Genomic DNA, 19,449 nt, shown 5'->3' with positions numbered 1-19,449 from the left:
ACAATGATTGTAATATATGAGCTTTCCTTAATGTAATTTTGTACATTTCAAACTTGTACATTGAATTTGATCCTTAATTTTCCATAATGAGGGTTGTGAGTGTAAAAGACTACATTCATTTTATTTTAAAACTCCCAGCTTTCCCCTTTTAAATACTGAATATATATTGTAAAGCTTCAGCAATCACAGTTTGTTCTTTTCATATTTTGAAATGTACAAATGTTTGTTCAATAAAAATATTTTAATATATTCACATCAGATTCTAATGCTACAGAAAAAACTGATAGAGAATAGTTCTTGACACTATTTGTGTGTGTGTGTGTGTGTGTGTGAGAGAGAGAGAGAGAGAGAGAGATAAATACTCTAAAAGGATAAAGTTGTATCTCTTGTTAATCAAAATATGATTTTCAGGTTCTACCCAGGATATTTGCTCTGTATTGTTACAGTGCAGGGCATAAGATCAAGTTGTATAATTTAAGACCCCTCAGAAAGTTACTGGGTTTTTTAATGCAAATTTGTTGGCAGTTATTCTTCATTAGTGAATTCAAACTCTAAAGGACTTTATTTAAATTTATACTTTGCCTTTAGTCTCTTGGTAGCAACACAGTATACATGGCATTCCCCTCAATTTGTTCCCACTACAGTTTTATGAGGTAAGAGCTAATGACTGGGCCAGGATCATCTTATGGACTTCATAACTAAATAAATATTGTAACCTAATCCTTCTTAATCCAACACCGTAACCATAATACTGTACTGGTTTTTATTTTAAACTGTTGGAAGATTTAGATTTGTTGAGAGGGCATAGATGGGTTAACTCCTGATCACAAATCATTTTAAGTTACTGTTAAAATGGATTGTCCTATAGAATGCTATATTTAGTATCAAACCAGAGTACATTTAACAGAAACTTCCTTGTATTTTAAAGCTTGTTAAACAGAACTTGTATTTCAGATAGATTGAACTTATTACATACTTGCGTTTAATGCTGATATGTGCCAGGTGGTGATCACACTTGCTGTCCTTGGCCTCATTTTTTTAAGCCCTTCATTATTTTTAATTTTTCCCATTTGAAAACAATCCACATTTCAATAGTTTTCTGGACTTAGGCAGTTTCAAAATACTGTTGCTTCTGGCAGGAATAGCATTTTGTCTTGAGAAGAGCTAAATGTATTTAGATTGCCAATAGAATTGTAAAAAATTAAAGTGTCATATTGCAAGAAAAGGATGTTAGCTTATAAGGCAGACTAATAAGACAGAGTTTTGGTCACATTTCCCAAGTTTTTCAGTGCTAATAAAAGAAAGATAGATTTCTCATTCCCTTTATTTTCCGTACCCTTCCTTTAGTGGAGGACATCCTGAGAATCTTATGTCTCCTAAAATTCTTGTAAAGATCAAAATATTGTACCTTAAATTTATTTGATTATTTGATATTATTCAGTCTGAAACATTTTAAAACATTGGTAAACTTTTTTTTTTTTTACTTAAAGTAGCTTAATAAATTAACATTAATCCTTTTGATGTCAAACTATAATTCATTACACACTTAACCTGTGAAAAATTCTCACCATATCTAAAGGAGCTTATTTTTTAGTAGATATAAGATCCATAGTTATTGTTCAGTCAAGCAGTACATTCTTTTTGTGACCCGATGGACATCATTTTGCAAGGATTGCCTGTCAGTATCTGCTGCTTTGAGTTCTTGTAAACTCATGCTTATGTCATCAGTGATAATATTCAGCTGCCTTGTCCTCTCTTTGTGTCTTTTTCTGTTCCCTTCAATTTTTCCAAGCGCAAGAAGCTTCTCCACTGAATATTGCATTTGCATTAATGTGTTTGAAATATTTAAGCTTTGATTTCATTATTAGTGCTCTCAGTGAGCAGTCTAGTTTTACTTAGAAGAGAATCCTGGTAGGGACTTTGAAGGTCTTCTAGTCTAACTTCCTGCCCACTGCAGGAATCTTCAGACCATCCCAGATAAATTGCTGTCCAACCATTGTTTGCAAACCTCCAGTGATGAAGCATCCATAACTCCAGGAGTTGTTCCACTGCTTAATGGCTTTTACATTTGGGACATTGCTCCTTATTTCATGTTTGGCTCTGTCTTTGCAACGCTTCCACCCATTGGTTCTCGTCCTACCCTCAGACACTACGAAGAATAAATCAACATCGTCTTCCCTGTGACAGCCCTTCAAGCCTGCTATCATATCTCCCCTTCTGTTCTTTAGGCTAAACTGTTTTCATAGCATAAGCATTTAGCCTACACGTTTCAAGCTCCTCACTATCTTTATTACTGTTCTGTGCACTCTTTCTAGTTCCTCAGCATCCTTTTTGTATTGTGACCAAAACTTGTCACAATATTTAGGTGCAGTCTGACCAGTACTACATTTAGTGATTTTGACATTATACCTCTGCTGATTACATTGGCTGTTTTGGCTTCTGTAGCACACTGCTGGGCCATGCTTAATCTGTGGTCTACCAGGACACACAGTTCCTTCACAAAAGTACTATGGCCAAGCCAGGTACTACCTATCTTGTATCTGTTCATCTGGTTGGTTGGTTTTTTCCTATACTTAAGTGTAGAACTTCCATTTCTTTCCATAGAACAGCATTTTGTTGGATAGAGATCAATGTTCAAGTCTCAAGATCCTTTTGAACCTTGAGGGTGTTTTCTGAGGGGTTGGTTAGCAATTCACCCCAGCTTTGTGTCTTCTGCAATTTTGCTGAGTATCCCTTCATCTAAGTCATTTGAAGAGTGTTGAAATGCACTGGGCCCAGGACAGAATCCTAAGATTCCCCACTCATACCTCTTCCCATGTACTTCATGTAGTATTGAATGATTCATTCTTCTTGCACTTCAAGGTATTCTCCATTTTAAATCATCTATTTTTCTTCATTGAGCCTTTCTGATGATCCAGTTTACAGTTACATGTTACAGTTGGGAAAACCATGGCATCAATAATGTACCTTTATTGTCAAAGCAGTGTCTCTGCACTTTAACATTGTGTCTAGATCTGTCATAGTCTTTCTCCTGAGTAGAAGATATCTCTATTTTCATGACTACTGTATCATTATTATCCCTGTGAATGTTTGAGCTTAAGTAGACAAAGCCTGGCATTGTCTCAATTTCTTCTCTGTGTCTTTACATTGAATTGGCATTGCCTGTCAACAGTCTTAGTGTTTGTTTGTTTTAATACTGAACAGCAGACCATCTTTTGCACACACTTCTTTTACCTTCAACAGAACACTTGCTCATTTCTAATCATTAGAATGGCATAATCAGCATAGCTGATGTTGTTGATGTCTCTCACAGTAATTTTAATTCCAGTATCTATTTCTTCTAGGCCAGCATTTCTCATGATATATTCAGCAATAAATTAAATAAGATGAGACTCTACAATCTTATTGCACTCCCTTCCCAATTTTTAAAAATTTAATTGTGCCATATACCTTTCTAACTATCGCATTCCTGATCATCATACAAATGCTTTAATAGGCAGGCAGATGAGGTGGCCTGGTATTACCCATGTTTTTAAGGATTATCCATAATTTGTTGTGGTCTACATAGTCAATACATCAATAAAGCAATTCCCTGGCTTTTTCCATTATCCATCAGGTGTTAGCAATGTAAGCTTGGGTGCCTGCCTCTTCTGAATCCAGCTTGTATATCTGGCAGTTATTATTTTGTGTACTGTTAACATCTGTATTATAAAATCTTCAGTATTATCTAACTACCATTTAAGTTATATGGATTTTTAATTTATTCATTTATTAGTACAGTATTTTAAGCATTCTCTAATACTGACTTTTTTGTTTTGGAAGAGATCCAATATGTTATAGTGATTAAGGAATTGGACTGGCGCTAGAGAGATTCAGGTTCACCCTCAGGCAGAGGGTGGCTTTGGACCATTGACACACTCTCAGCCCAGGCTACCTCACTGGATTGTTGTTGTGAGAAGGGAGCACTGTCTATACCACCTTGAACTTCTGAATGGAAGATAGGATACAAATCTAGGCAAACAGATAGATCATTTTCAGTCTCCTAGTCAGTGCTGTGGTTTACATTCCTGTTTATAAGCTGTGGGTACCAGTTTAATTGCCTGATATTGTTATGCAGATCTGCTAGTATTTCATCAGCTCCTGAGCTTGGTGGGATGGAAGCTGGCTTAGCTTCTTTTAGATAAAAATAGAAATAGTGAGGGTAAAGAAAAGAGAAAGACAGAGAGAAGATAGTCTGTTTAAGCAGGAATACCTTTTCTTTTCTGATTTGCTGGATGGGTGAGGACCATTTTTTATATAGTATATTTCTTGGAAAATTTACTCTGCTAATTAGTTACCTGGAAAATTCCTACAAATTCCAACTAAAACCTGAAGCTGTAGATGATAAATCCCACTGGCTTCCAGCTTTTTATCCAGCAACTTCAGCTTGATTTTTAAAAAGGCAAAGTTCACATTGCAGAAATCTAATTCTAGTTCAGTAATTATATAGCATTCTTTCAAATTAAACCATATGTTTTAGAAGTGAATTAAAAAGTGTGTCATAAGAAAAGGACTGAGTTGTATAAAATTAATGAACCATGCTGACTAAAATAACAAGAATGCAATTCTTAAATTGCATTACAATACAATGTCTTTGGAGATGTATAAATTACTGTGAGAAGTAAAGTAGTCTAAAGTTGTTTATCAACTTCCATTAAGCAAATAATTTTTTTCTTAATATGCTAGTATTAGATTTACCACTAGGAGCTGTCTTGGAATATACTGATATACAAAAATGGGTTCACATTTTAGATTTTTGTAAACAGTTGCTATAAATGAGCAGTTTAGTTTCTGCTTTCTGAAATCTAGCTTCTGAAAAAAATCTGAAGAGTTTGACTGATTTTTATCTTTGGTATGCCAGTAGAGTTTACAATATAGCCCATACCCATTTATTAATCTGGACTGAGGCCCGTCATTTATTTCAGTCTGGGAACTGAATCCTTACAGTAGCCTAATTTATTTTTTCCTCATGACTGTTTGAGCTATGTTCTTAAAGTACATCAAGAAAGGAAATACTTTCCAAATGTATTTTAAAACCCTCTAATTTGTATGCATTATTATTATTAGGTCATTCTTTATTTAATACTTTTTAAAGTGTTTATGTTAAGTGAATTAGGATCAATAGTTATATTTGGATTCCAGGGACACTGTCCCAGAAACCATAAGATCTGCTGTTTCCTTCTGTTGAGATAGGCAGAGGTAGATCAGACATTGGGTCCTTCTTCTGCCCTTCTTTGGAGCCAATTCTTAAGAAATCCCAACTTCAGTAAGTTGTAGAAAGGGGGGGGGGCATAATGGGTGTTGAGGTAAGGTGTTGATATCTGAATCCTTGGTATGACTTAGACTTGCCATTTTGCTAGCAATCAACTGCAATTGTTTGCAGACCTTTAAAAGGTTTCAGATTTCTCTTTTCTGATTTCTGCTCTGATCAGTCTTTCTAGAAAGCTAGCAGATGGATCAGGGTACTGTATTCCAGTTTTAGGCTACATTTATAGTACTGGTGATCAAATATTTTTTTATAAAGCCACTACTTCTATATTTCTTTTTTAGATCTTGTTTTGTCTTTTCCAAGAGTTTATTTGTAGGCATTCTCATAGAAGTCTAAGTTCTCAGTAATTGCAATTGAGAGGTTGAAATAGATCTAGGGGGGAAATGGTCCTTTGGTGCTATTTGTATAGTGGATTCTGACTGGGGAAAAAAAAAAACTGTAGTGTTTGACTTTTGGTTTTTGCAAATCCATTATGTCTAAACGAATATAATAAGTGTACAGTGTTTCCTGTATTTCCTATTCTTAATTCTGCTGGAAAATGTGATAAATTAAGGTCCAGTTAATATACTTCAGTAGCATTATGGTAATAATTCTGATAATTATTCTGATTAAAATTATTATTATTTCTCCTATATTGTCAAAACTCATGGCAGTTAGTAGAGATCACTGTTCCTGATGGCTACATATCTATTCTAATATCAGGACTAGTATGCTTCTTTATATCCGTAGATGGAGAAATTGAGGAGGAAAGGGCTTCCTGGAAGATAACTGAACAGCTGAACTCCTTTTCCCTTTTTTATTGGTATTGATGAAAACAGCTAAGCTGCCTTATAAGCTTGTTTGAGTTACTACTACACCATTTGGTGCACACACACAAAAAAAGCACCTTGCAAAACATGATGTTGTAAGTATAGTTTATAACTACCTAGCTTATATATCCACTTTAAAAAATATCTAGTGTGAGTTGCTTTTTATTTCTGTTTCAATGCTTTCTCTCCTTTTCTAGACTTCTGGGCTTTTTCCAAGAGTTCTGTAAAAATTCCAGGGGGAAGTATCAAGTATCTTGATAAAGTATCAAGACCTGAGAAAATCCTGTCTTTTTCTACATACATAGCAGTATATTGTCTGATTTATAATATGGTTCTTGTTCCTGATGCACACACCATAGATCCTGAATCACTGCAAAATTGTTACTGGAAACTGAAAGAACTCAGAAATAACTTTCTCTTGATCCATCAGGGCTTTATGAAAAACACCTAAGGATGATAATGTTTCTGGAGAAGCTTAACTATGCAGTTGTTGAGAAGGTGGTGAGAAATCAGCTATAGAGGATCCTAGAAGAAATTAATTATCTTGATGCCTTTCAGTCAGGATTCAGACCTGAACATGGGATGAAAACAGCACTGATTGCTATTATGAATGATCTTTGATGGGATCTGGGTAGTGAAATATACCTGCTTTAGTCCTGTTAGACCTCTTGGCAGAATTTGACACCATTGACTATGGTATCTTTCTGGATTAGAAGGAGGATCCTTCTGCAAGGATTAGAAGCTGGGGAAAATGTTCCATGGTAGAGAATGTTTTAGTCTTCTGTAATTAAATATAGGTTGCTATATTGTCTATAGTACTCAAGGACATAGCAGGCCGTATTAGAAATATATATGTACTTGAATAATATTTGCATTAGATAAGCATATATAGAATTGTAATTTTTTTACTGTTATAATGACATTAACATTTTTTTCTTTGTTGTATTTCTTTCACTTTTTTGTTAAAGCACTTTCTATGTGTTTTTTTTCCTTCTTCTCAATAATAAAAAATAAACAAAAAGTACATAGCAGGCCTTTCTACAAAACCCAGGTCCCTGCTACACATTTTACTGTGATGTTATTTTTAAAACTTTATTCAATTTCTGAGTTCTATTGCCCTCATTTAAAGCCTCTTTGAGTTATTGGAATACATTGCTGAAAAAATAATACTTCTGTATTTGCAACAAAACTCACATACAGCAAAATATGATCTAATCCTGCACTAGAGAAATGTGCAAAACAACAATCCCTGTATTCTATTTCCAATGTGTCTGTTTTAGACAGGATATACAAGATCCCTATTTCCCTTCCGTAGTTTTTCCTTCTCTAGCCTTTTTGCTGAGCTTACTCTGAAAGATACATTGATTATTAATGTTTCTTTGTTTGATGTAATATATCACCTATAGTCCTTTGGAACTGGGGTAGGCTATATGTATATATATATACTGCAAAATAAGTAAATAAGTACATAATAAATAAGTAAACAATATGCAATAAAAGCTATGTAAAGGCAATCTTATACATGAGGTATAGTTGTAATTTTCTCTTAGATTTCATGCACTTTTTCTCAGTTTTAGCTGTTAAGTGGCATAAAACTGAAAGATGAACAAATTAAACTCAATCTCCATGGAAGTTAAGAAAATGCAGAGTATTTGGAGCAACTATGTGCATTTGGCTACAGATTCTTTCGTTATAGATAAATGATCACTCCAATAGAATTGGTTTTGCTTTTACTAATTTTCCTAATGATTGTTATCAGATGAAAAAGATTAAACAAACTCTTATTTCCTCATCATTTCATTTCAAAATTCTATTTCATGTTCTTCCTAGGATATAAAAGTTAATGTGACTGAAGAAAGCTTATAATAGCTTGCTGGATGTAGGTACTATATTCATGCATAATTTAACACTCTCAGATAATTTAGTGTGAACAATGCTATAAAGAACATCCTTATATTAAAGCTTTTATAGATGAATGATTGATTCTATTGAAGAATGAGCTGTTCAGCACCTAGAATTAGAAAATAGTTTACAGGTATAAAAATACATTCATTTTTAGGCTTTCTCCGTTCATCAAAATGCAAACAATGCTAAAACAATAAATAAAAGATGAATGCTGTTCTAAATAAATAGGATAAAGTTTTGCCTGTCAAAAATGGCCCCCTCTGTGCTATTTCAAAATGTCTTTGTTCTCCTTAAGCTTTGGTGCTTCTTCATAAGACAATGGTTGGTCAAGAAACTGTACTGTATGCAGCTTTAGTAGACCCATTGAAATCAATACAGCCTAACCATTATTAACTCATGTTTTAATGATGTCAATAAATCTAAAATATAACTAAATGTGGATTCAAACTGATTAATGAATATGTTGATCACACTTTTAAGCAATTGTCATGAATTTATAACATGTTAACCACATATGAAATGGCTTTTCATTCTCTGTGATGGGACATGTACTGTTGCTGGATGTGCTTCTCAAATATCCTTTTGCCTTGTAAGTTTAGTAGGCTTCTTCCTTGCTGCAGGACCACTAGCAACTATTTTATAGTTAGCTTTTCTCATACATGCTTGAGTCTTGTTTGAAATATTTTTTTCCAGATATGTGCATTGTATTCCTCCAAGCAATACATGGCAGCATCCCATAATATTTTTTCCATAGTGCTCAGTTGAATACTGTTTCTATCGTATCAATACGTAAGCATCCTCTCATAGCATAGCCTGCTGCCTAAATCAGAACTGCTGAATGATCCAACTTTTGTTTTTTACAGTTAATGGAAACCTATGGCATGATATACCATTATAATCTGGATATTATTTTGGCAGATTAGAATATGGCAAAAAATGGCATTGATTTAGATTATATTGGTATCATTATCCATCTTACAAGGTCAAGCTAAATAAAGGTTAAGGTCTCAGGCAAGGGAAGGAGAAGCCCCTTTGCTTAGTTCCTGTGAGGTCTTATCATTCTTACCATCTCATTCACACGCACACACACAAACACACTCTTGATTGTTACGTATTTCCCTTGTTTTCGTTGTTCTGAGCAACCCAGAGTCCTTGGGAATCAGGTGGCATGCATATTTGATGAATAAATAAAAACAAAAGTAAATAAAATTTGCTTCCATTTAAAAAAGAAACATTTTTCAGAGTCTGATTCTTTCAGAAGAGGCTCTTTTAAAGAGCTTTAGGGCAGATTAGGCCATTCTTCCAGATGGTTTAACCTGCAACTCTAGTAGGCCTTGGTATGGGTAAAGTTTCAGGATTTGGGGAGTTTTCCTCCAAGTCATTAGAAAAGGACCGTGTCGTCTGCCCCTGTAACAGTATCAGTTATGAATAGAAGATGATACAGTTAACTGTACTAACTCAGCAGCAAAATGCAGAAACAGAGTACTCTCTTCAGGATTCTAGGCACTGGATTTCTTTCTCCATTTTGCTTTTATACTTGTTTTCTGGAGATGGAATAGACGTATTTCTGCGGAGTGCTTGGGGTTCTCTGAGCTTGGTTCTTTTCTTGCAAACATTTCATTACCCGGCTAGGTAACATCTTCCGTGCTAAAATGGGTTGGGGTTTGCTCTCTATTTATATATTGTGGCATGCCTTTCTGCCTAATACCATATTTTGAATGACATATTTCTGCCTAATACCAACTACATTCAGTTCTTTGAGTTTTTGGCAATCCTCACTTCTGTCTCTAAATACATTTTATAAAAGTTTCAGGGTGTGAACCAGAAAATAACTTCTATCTTCTTCCTCCTTGTCCAGATAGATAGTTCATTCAGTTATCCCTGACACCTAGTTACCATTTTTCCCCCTTTTAGTTTGTCTGCATTCCTTGCCATTGAATTACAATTGTTCTATGATTTCAGTGGGAAGGATTATCCTTGTTTGCATATTTTAGGATTCCATCAGCTGTACTTTCTCTCCACCTTGTGCATAGTTGAAATACTTTCCGAGAAATACATAGAGCATCTCTTGTTTGGTCTCTGGAAAGATTTTAAATACCAGTCTTCATTTGGTCTTACTTCAGTCTTTGTTAGTGTACATTGCTTTTCACTGGTGTTTTATCAGCTACAGCTGCATATTTGTTTTAATTTTATTTTGTACTGAATAATGTTTTATATTTGAATTTTTAATTACCTTTTAAGATAGTTGTATTTTTAAATAAATTGTAATCTAATCCTGAAAAATATATTATTAAACATATCTTGGACCAGTAGGAAGTAAAGGTAAAGCAAAAAGAGTGTTGTTTCCTTTCCTGAGGAGACAAAATTACACCTCTCAAAGCAAGTCAAAATCATTATAAACTCAAAGCATCCAAATGGCTACAACATAATTTGTGTGTATTATAGGATTTGAGGTAAATTAAAACATGTCTTTTTAAATTTAAAATGTTATATTTGGTTCTACTTATGATTTATAAGAATTGGGTCAAAAAGAGTTAAGTGGTATTTAAATCTACCCATAATAATTTAGAGGTTTCATGTGTATTATATCTTACAAATATTCAACACCTGTAAAGAAAGCATTCTGGTGCAAATGAGTTTTTCCCCCATTCACACTAATTTTTTTACAAATATTATACTGTGGTCTCATTCAAAGGAGATGTTAAAATTGCTTTTCTAATTGATGGTATGAAAATTAGTTATCTCTGTGTACAGTTTTAACCTTTTGTACAGTTAGTTAAAAGAGTTATAAGAAAAGAAAAGCATTATATCCTGAATTAACTTCTGGATTAGGAGGAGCTGGATCTCACACTCTTATAATCTAATGTGCTATCTATGTATTTATTCATTCGCTCATTCATATGTATATGCTACATTTCTGGATCAGCAAAGCAGTAGATTTCTGCCATGTGCCTACAAGAAATGCAGCAAGATAACATTATGGTGTAACACTGCTTCTTTTGTTTTCAGTTGAAGGACAGTTTGTGTGGGGCAAATGTATGATAAAATACATGCACTGAATAGTAGTAGCTGGCAATCAGATTTAAAGATATTTCTCAAAATCCAGTGATATGTCGATGTTACATGCAGCTCATTTTTCATTTGTAGGAAATGCTACTAAAAACACTGAAGGTGTGAACATCCAGGTTTTTTAAAATTAAAAATGATGCATTTTCAGACAGATTTGGAGCAAAATTCCTAGGTACATATATAACTTCCTGACTGATAATATGGTCTTCAGTTTTTTACATTATAATGTGAAATGGAATGGATATCTTTGCAAGGAGGCAGAAGACATGGACTCACGTACAGGTAGTCCTTGCTTACTGACTGTTCGAAGTGACGACAGTGCTAAAAAAAATAACTTTACAACCAATGTCCACATTTATGACCTTCACAGCATCCCTCAGTCACATGATCACCATAGCAGTCAGTACACATCCTGTGCCTGACCTGTTGTTTTTCCTTTCTCCCCCATTGTGTTGCTGGTGCCAGCACATTGCTTTCGATGTGTATTCCCCATTGTGTGCCTGCTTACTCTCTTGTAATCCCTTCCTCTCCAATGAATATAAATAGAAACAATTCCGTTCTTGTTAATTATCCCAGCAAGGGGTGAGCTTTCCAAAGGGCAAGGGAGTGGTTAGCAGGCAAACAAAACCTGAAGGTGTGAAACTGATTAGTCTTGTCAGTTTCAAGTTGGAAAGCACAGGGTGATTTCCCACTTATCGACTGCTTTGCTTTGCGACAGAGTTGCTGGTCCCAATTGTGGTTGCTAAACAAGGACTACTTGTATTGTGTTTTCAGTGTTAGAGCTCCAAGTCTTATTCAGTACTACTTTCCAAAAGTACACAGTACTCTAATTGGGACAACAATATTGATTCCAAGTTCTTGAGTTGGAATTATTGTTATTGTTATTATATCCCACCTTTATTTTGTACAACACAAAATGGTGTACATAACACTCCACTCCCGCCTGCTATTTTTCTCACAACAACAATCCTGTGAGGTGGGTTGAGCTGAGAGTGAGTAAGAGCTGAGAGTGAGTGACTGGCTCAAAGTCACCAAGCCAGCTTTCATGCCTAAGGGAGGACTAGAACTCAGTTTTCTAGTTTCTAATCCAGTACCTTAACCACTACACCAAACTGGCTCTCATGTAGGACTGTTTTCAGAATAAAATATTTTTCAGTTATCTCTGTTTCGCCATAAATAAGTGTATTGTTAAAGATTGTAGATGTTAATCTGGTACAGTAGTGAGATATGGAACAGGCTATTCAGAGTGTTCTGTGCATACCTGGGGGTCCATGAGAACTTTTTGCTGTTCCATGAGAGACTGGGGGGGGGGGAGTTCATTGGAATTTGAAAACATTGCAGATTTCCTATCAAGAGAGCTTTGTCTTTTGATCAGGGGTTTCAGGATTTTTTTTAAAAAAACAGGTTTCACAGCCTGAAAAAGTTTTCTTTCCCTTTACATTTTCATTCCAGCTTCCCAAATTAATATTTAAATTCAAGATTCTTTTTTTTTTAAAGTTTTTTATTTTGCTGTATTAAACAACTTTGACATTATGTAAAATTGATTCACTATACTATTGTTGCAGTTTTAGTCTAAATGGTTCAGCTTTTTGATAATTTATTTTGAAAGTTAAACTTTGTCTTTTCTTACAACTTGCATCAAACGTAGAGTCAAAACTGTTACTTTTAAAAGCCAATGGGCTGCTTTGGTTGCTCAGTCCATATTGTTGATCTGTTTATTTTAATTTGGGCAAGTGTCAGATACTTCAAATATTATGTATGAATATTTATGTTATAACAGATATTACTAATTCTTTGAGATGTCATAATGTGATGTTCCAAGGATTAATTAAATTAAGCAACTGGTTCTACTTCTCAAAATGTATTTATTTATCTCTTCCCTAGAATTCCTAAGTCAGATAAGTTGCGAAATTTGGACATATTTGTAAGATTCAGTGCTCTACTGTATTCAGTGCTTTATATAGATACATAATTGGAAGCTACTGCTTGCATTTGAAAATGGACTTGTGTAAGAGGTTGTAATAGTGATGACTTCAAAGAAATACTGCTTATTTAAAATTAAAAAATGGATTTCTAATAAGTGTCAAAGCTGAATTTTAAAATTGGCATGTGTTTTTTCGGGTACCTTTAAGTAATAGTTAATAGAAGCATGCAGAGAAAACATGAAACATTTGTTTCAAGCTTGGAACGGTAGCCCATTCCACTTTGGTTGGAAAGAAAAAAAAACTCTAAACAATTAGATGTTCTGTGTTCCAAAAGGACAAATTTTGTTTTGAATGTTCCAATCATGGGATATAATTGGAACTTATTATGATCTCTTTGCTCCATTGCTTTTTATCCAAGGGTCACAAAAGTCAATAATCCATGCTTCCCAGCAGCCAGCTTGCAGAAAGATTGGCAAAATGGGTGATCTAAAACATTTTTTAACATAAAAATTCCTGGTAGTTCTGATAGAATAAAGAACTTATTGTTTTATTCTGCTGTATAGGGTCCAACGTGTAATTTAAGCTTATTTATTTATGGTCAGTGACCAGCAAAGTAGTTACAACACTAAACAAAACAACACCTGAAAGAAGTCTCAAATGCAATAAAACCCTAAGGACCTGCCAGTTAAAATTTACCTTTTAGAAAATAAGCAAAACAAAACAAAACAACAGCAGGACAAAGTAGATAAAATAACAATAAATGTAAATGAAAGAATAAAAGAGCTTTCTCATTATATTGTTCCAAGATTAGGACATCTTAAGCCTTCTTATGGCAATAGCTGCCAAGAAGAACTTGGCAACTCTGTTTGTAATAATGGGGTTCCAGTCTGACAGTAGGAACTCAACCACTTCTCCTTCATTAGAAGCTTGATCTCTACAAGGAGATCAGCACATAAGTTCTCATAAAAGGAACAGTGCAGGAATGCATGCGCTAAGGTCTCAGATTCATTCTGGCCACAGGGCAATTTCTGTCATGAAATGGAATTTCGTGAAACCACCTATCCAATACTGTTGAGGGTAGAACATCAGAGTGGGCCAGAAAGAAGGCTCTATAGTAGGCTGAACAAACCAGACTGAACAGATAGTTTGCAGGTCTAAAAGGTTTCCAAGGAGGAACCCACCCATGTAGATTGCCTTTAGCACTCAAGTCTGTCTGACGTGCAATACTGAAGACTCTTTGGCTTACTCTAGACCTAGAGGTAGCAGAGAATGGATGAAAATGCCACTAAAGCAAGTCAGCTATGATTTTTACTTTCCATCTTGATGCAGAGTTATCAAGAAGAATTAGTGAGGCCAGTGGGCCATCAGAAAATAAGAGTTTCAGCAATAAGAGAGATGACAAACACGGACTCTTGCCTCTAGTGGAATCATTACTGTTTCCTTATGAATTAAAACATTTGGGAGACAGCTTGGGACCTGCTTGCAGAAACTTAGACTGAACAGTATAAAAGAGCTTTAGATCTTTGTAGGTGCATATCTATATGCCATACGACATTTGGGATATAGATTTAACTTTAAACAGCTTAATGGCAGCAAATATGTGTTTACCTCCCTTTGAGTGAAAAAAGCCCAGGATTGCCTTGGCACTATTGTTGGCTTTGGCAGAGATTACTCCGGATTGTTCCTGCCAACTTCCAGAGGCTTGAAAGATTACTCCATGATATTTAAAAGCTGGAACTTGTTCTATTTTGTTAGTTCCTAGGCGCCATTGAGGTTTATGGCAACTAGGTCTTCCTGAAAAAAACATAATTTTAGTCTTGGAGGAATTAAATGTAAGCCCTTCCTCCTTACCGAATTCTGCTAAAGCTTGCAAACTTCTCCTGAGGCCCAACTACATAAGCAAGAGGATTGCTACATCGTCAGCATACAGCAGCATTACCAAATATCTGTCCCTGAGCTTAGACTGGTAATATTCTTTTCTGGTAAAAGGAGCAACCTTTGAATTTATATAAATATTAAACAATAGATCAGGATCAAGTGTGGCATCCAACATGAAGAAGAAATAGCTAATTCCTTCCTCAGCATTCTTCACCTAACTGTTAACGCCTCCCAGCTTGACCATACATCCTAGCCAGGGAGGTACCAGGCACATGTTTCCAAACACAGTGCAGGGATGGCTGTGTTGTTTACAAATAGTAATATCAGTAGGAGGAGGATGCTTAGTTGCAGGAATGTTTATTCATATTGCAACAACAAAACAAAATAAACCTGTTTTGCTCATTTGAGTCAAGAAAAGCATTTAAATAAACACCAGCTCATCAAAAAAAATGCAGAAGCCAGGGTCTTCCACATAAGTCAGTAATCAAACCAATACAGCTAATCAGTAGAACTCTGTTCATGCTGACCTCAAGAGAATGCACAGAGCGCATACACAGCATAACTTCAACACGCCAACCAAATGAATATAGAGTCCTCTTTATATTTTTAAATTTGCTGAAAGCTCCATATCAGCTGCTATAAGAGACAGATTCAAAATCCCAGTCAGTATAAAGAGAAGTCAAAAATGCTGAGGTTAGGTAAATACATATATTCTGCATTCTCTTGTATCCTGTTCATATGAAGCTATCAGGGTGCCTCCCAAAAATTGAAACTTGCTTCATTTTTAAAGGTATTCTGAATCTTAACAGCAACAGGACACAACTGAGCATGTATAGCATGCACACTCACATCTGTCAAACCAACATTGCACTGGCATTACCAATTTCATAGTGTTCCCATCACTTGTGTGTGAAGCGCAGCACAGCAGTGTATACACACACACACTTTCACATTTACCTGGCCAATATATCTACATAAAGTCCAAGTTCCAACAGCAACTAAAAAATCAGCAAGCACAGTGGCATGTAACAGTGAGCAGTCCTCTTTTGTGTTGTGATCTGTTGGCCAGAGCATCACCTCCATCTAATGCTTTGAATTTTCTGTATAGGTGTGCCACTTCAGATCCTGCAGGGACTAGTGGGAAAGCATATAAGTCAGCCATGGGGGGGCTTAATCCAGTGTGAAGAACATTCAGGGGATACTAAGAAACCTGTAGGCAATGGCATTTACACAGGTGAGTCACTGACTTTCCTGAAGTGCAGGTTCTTACCTCCTCCTCAGATCATTGACAGCCACTTGCTCAGAATGAAGTAAGAGGCTGCATCTCAAGTAGCAAGTTGGGAAAGTCCCATAGAGGGAGATTCATGAGGAAGATGAGTTATTCACCCTGTCAGCATCCAGGGTAAGTCAGAGGAAAGATGGAAATGATATGTACGTTAATGGAAAAACTCTATTTTAGATTCCAATTTTAACCAAGTGACATTTTGCATAAAACTTTAGAGAATTTAAGCATTCTTGAATAAAAATGTTTGAATTATATATAAATGTAACCTTCCACTAATGGAAGGATTCCTTCCATTCATGAATGTTTTTTGATTGATCATATTGTCAAAAAGGAGAAGGCACCCATTTTTGCCATTTTCCCTTGCATCCTGAGAACACCTGCTGTTCTCCGCTGTTCCTCAGTTCCCCAAAAGAGAAATTTAAAAACTTGGGAATCTATGAAGTATCTCTGTTCTCCTCTTTTTTTCTTTTTTCTTTTTTCTTTTTGTTTTGTTTTACAGACTCCTGAAAGAATTTGTACTATGCACTAGAAGCAGAGTTTGAATCCAAACCTATTTATTAATTATAGACAAGTAACACAAATATTGACCATAACTTTTGGTGATTAATTTTATGCTAAGGTCAACCAGCTAGGTGCCTCTTGTATCTTGAAAACCTTAATGCCTCTCATGATTTCTGCATATACATCTTTTCTAGTGAGTTTTTTAAACAATTTCTTGAGAAGCTATAATCTAATTACATAGAACCGTGGGGGCAACCATTATCGTTCAATATTATCTTCAATATATTTTTACTTTTCATTTCACTATGCTTAAAAGAGTAGGGCATTCTGCTGAATTCCTATGTTTTAAGGGTTAAAGTGATCTGAAATGTTGCCTTCCAATACATGTGCAAGGGCAGAGCACAGTTACCATGGTGACTCGTAGAATAATGTGTTTCCTGTCTTCCTCTTGCATTCTGATAGTAACATACTCCTGCATGCAAAATGCTTAGAGCTATATACCATGTAATGATTGTTTGAAGGAAACACTTTTGACATTTTTGGATACACATTAAAAATTGATATGAAGTCTCATAACAGTGTGAATGTGGTTTAGAGATACAGAATTAATAATGGTACAAGTCAATATTTTTCAAAACATTTTTTCAGCAGTGTTACCTAAACATTCCTTTCTGAATCTAAAGTCACAGTTTTAAAACACATTTTACCAAACGTCATAGAAATGTAGTTTTATTCTAGAAAGATGTAGAATCTTTTTAGGATGAAGCATATGGGAATTAGAGGAGTACCTAACAGGGTAAAAGCCATAACTGAAAATGGTTTCAGGGAAAGAAGGTCTGTGTGTGTGTGCGTGTGTGTCTTTACACAGTTCTTGATCAGCCTCGCCCATCTTGCCTGTGATGAGAAACTACAGGTTGATTTTTCATTTCATTTAGGGTCCTACCAAAAATAGTATTTTCCTTAATTGGATGGTGAAATGTTCACACTTGATATGTGGAATGCTAAGTTTTTAGCATTAGAACAGGGATGTAATTTGCAATAAATAACAAAAGCAAACATCGTACAAACTGAAAAGAAATTTTACAAGCCAGATGATATATTTGAATTTTTAGGAATAAAAACCTTTTAAGAAAATTATGCCCTGTTCAGATATCACAGAATAGGGTATGCAAATGTTTGTGCGTGGGAATGAGTTTATATGTGTGAAGAATTTTTCACCTTTTCATCTAGCAGTGGCTACCAGCAGATGATGTCACCTTGCAGCCGATTGGCTGCTTCAGTACCTAGTGCAGGGAAGAGACAGAAGGATGCCGGCTCAAATCTCTGTGGTGAATCTATGGTGTTTTCTCCCAGTTTTATATGGAATATTTTGATTAATATTGAGATTATTCAACTGTACGGCCATGTGAGCAAGGGGAAACATCTTAGTGCAAGGGCCGTTGAGAGCTGTCAAAGGAATGAGGCGGCTGATCTGTAAACGAATCTGTGATTGTAAGTGTTAAAAACAGGGTGGAAGGAATGAAGCAGGGAGTGTTAGTAGACACATTGTGGGAGGATGTGTAGCAGAAATGGCAAGTATGAGTAGTAGAAAAGCAGGGTTTTTCTTACAGAAATGCTGGATTAAATTGAGAATGTAAAGATTTAGTTGGAACTACAAATTGTAAGTGAACAGGAAATATATGCCTGATGGATTTTTTCCTTAGCTGCCAAAGATTAAACTTTAAAATTATAAATAGCATCATTTGTGAGCCCATTATATGAAATGAAATTGCATTATTTCTTTATTACTTGTAGCCATGAAGAAAAACATTTCATTTTATTTGATTTTTGTTACTTACAGTGAATGCTACAGCTGCAAATATTTGCTTAAAAAACAAAAGAATGTGGGGCTATAATGCATGTTTTTCTTTAAAAACACCTTTATAGATAAAAGCTTTGATGATGAAGAATCAGTGGATGGAAATAGGCCATCTGCAACTGCTTCAGGTTTCAAGGTTCCTGCACCTAAAAAACCTGGAAATCCTTCGAATACAACAAGAAAGCCGGGATCTGCTGGTGGGCCTAAGGTTGCAGGTAAGGATAAACAATTCAGACTTCACGATGCTTTATTTTGACTAAATGAGAATGATATTGAAGAGCTTTAAATGATAATGTTTCATTCATAACTGCAGTATTTTTGCAGGTCAGGAAAGTGTGAAACACCTTCACAAACTCAGTTCTTTAGATTAAATGATGTGCCTTTATATAAATGTTCCATAATATAAATTACTAATTTAACATTTTTTTAAAATGGAATGCATTTGTCATCCTATTTTTGGTGATTGGTGAGAAAAGCACACAATGTTAATTGCTGTTATTTTCAAAATTATATGTTATGCAATTAATAAACACTGACACTCCCATGTATAGAAAAACTTCAAAATAAGCGAAATAATCTCCCCTAATAATATATCAAGGAAAGGGAGTGAACTACAGAATTGACTATATTAAATCTGGCATAGATGTAGAGATGTTGATCATAAACAAGTTTTTTTTAAAAAATGTTTTCATGTTTCAATGAATTATGAGTTGCAGATGTTTATTTTTGTTCTTTTGAAATAGTTGAAAATGGAAGAACTTGATAAAAATAAGAAACATTTCCATTTCCAAGGTGATTTATTTGACCCACAAAAGCAAAACTTGAATCATAAAAGGAATCTCAGATGTAAAACTCACAGATGATACTGAATGTACATTTAGGATACAGTAACCCATCTCTCATCCAGTTTC

At 35.0% G+C, this 19,449-nt stretch overlaps 1 protein-coding gene across 12 annotated transcripts in view; it reads left to right on the top strand.

The window, feature by feature from the left end:
* The window catches only part of CLASP2 (cytoplasmic linker associated protein 2), a 136,981-nt gene that overhangs the window by 39,012 nt on the left and 78,520 nt on the right, over positions 1-19,449 (top strand). For all 12 annotated transcript variants that reach the window (XM_088150941.1, XM_088150944.1, XM_088150940.1 and 9 more), the window contains one exon: positions 18,607-18,753. In XM_088150941.1, coding sequence (XP_088007067.1) covers positions 18,607-18,753 — 147 coding nt within the window. The remainder of the gene's footprint in view (positions 1-18,606; positions 18,754-19,449) is intronic.

This window comes from Python bivittatus, unplaced genomic scaffold (genome assembly GCF_059951505.1).
Source record: "Python bivittatus isolate LINGU-HERP-01145 unplaced genomic scaffold, Pbiv_v1 ctg000610_np1212, whole genome shotgun sequence".
NCBI classification, from domain to species: domain Eukaryota; kingdom Metazoa; phylum Chordata; class Lepidosauria; order Squamata; family Pythonidae; genus Python; species Python bivittatus.
This window is presented reverse-complemented; position numbering and strand designations above follow the sequence as displayed.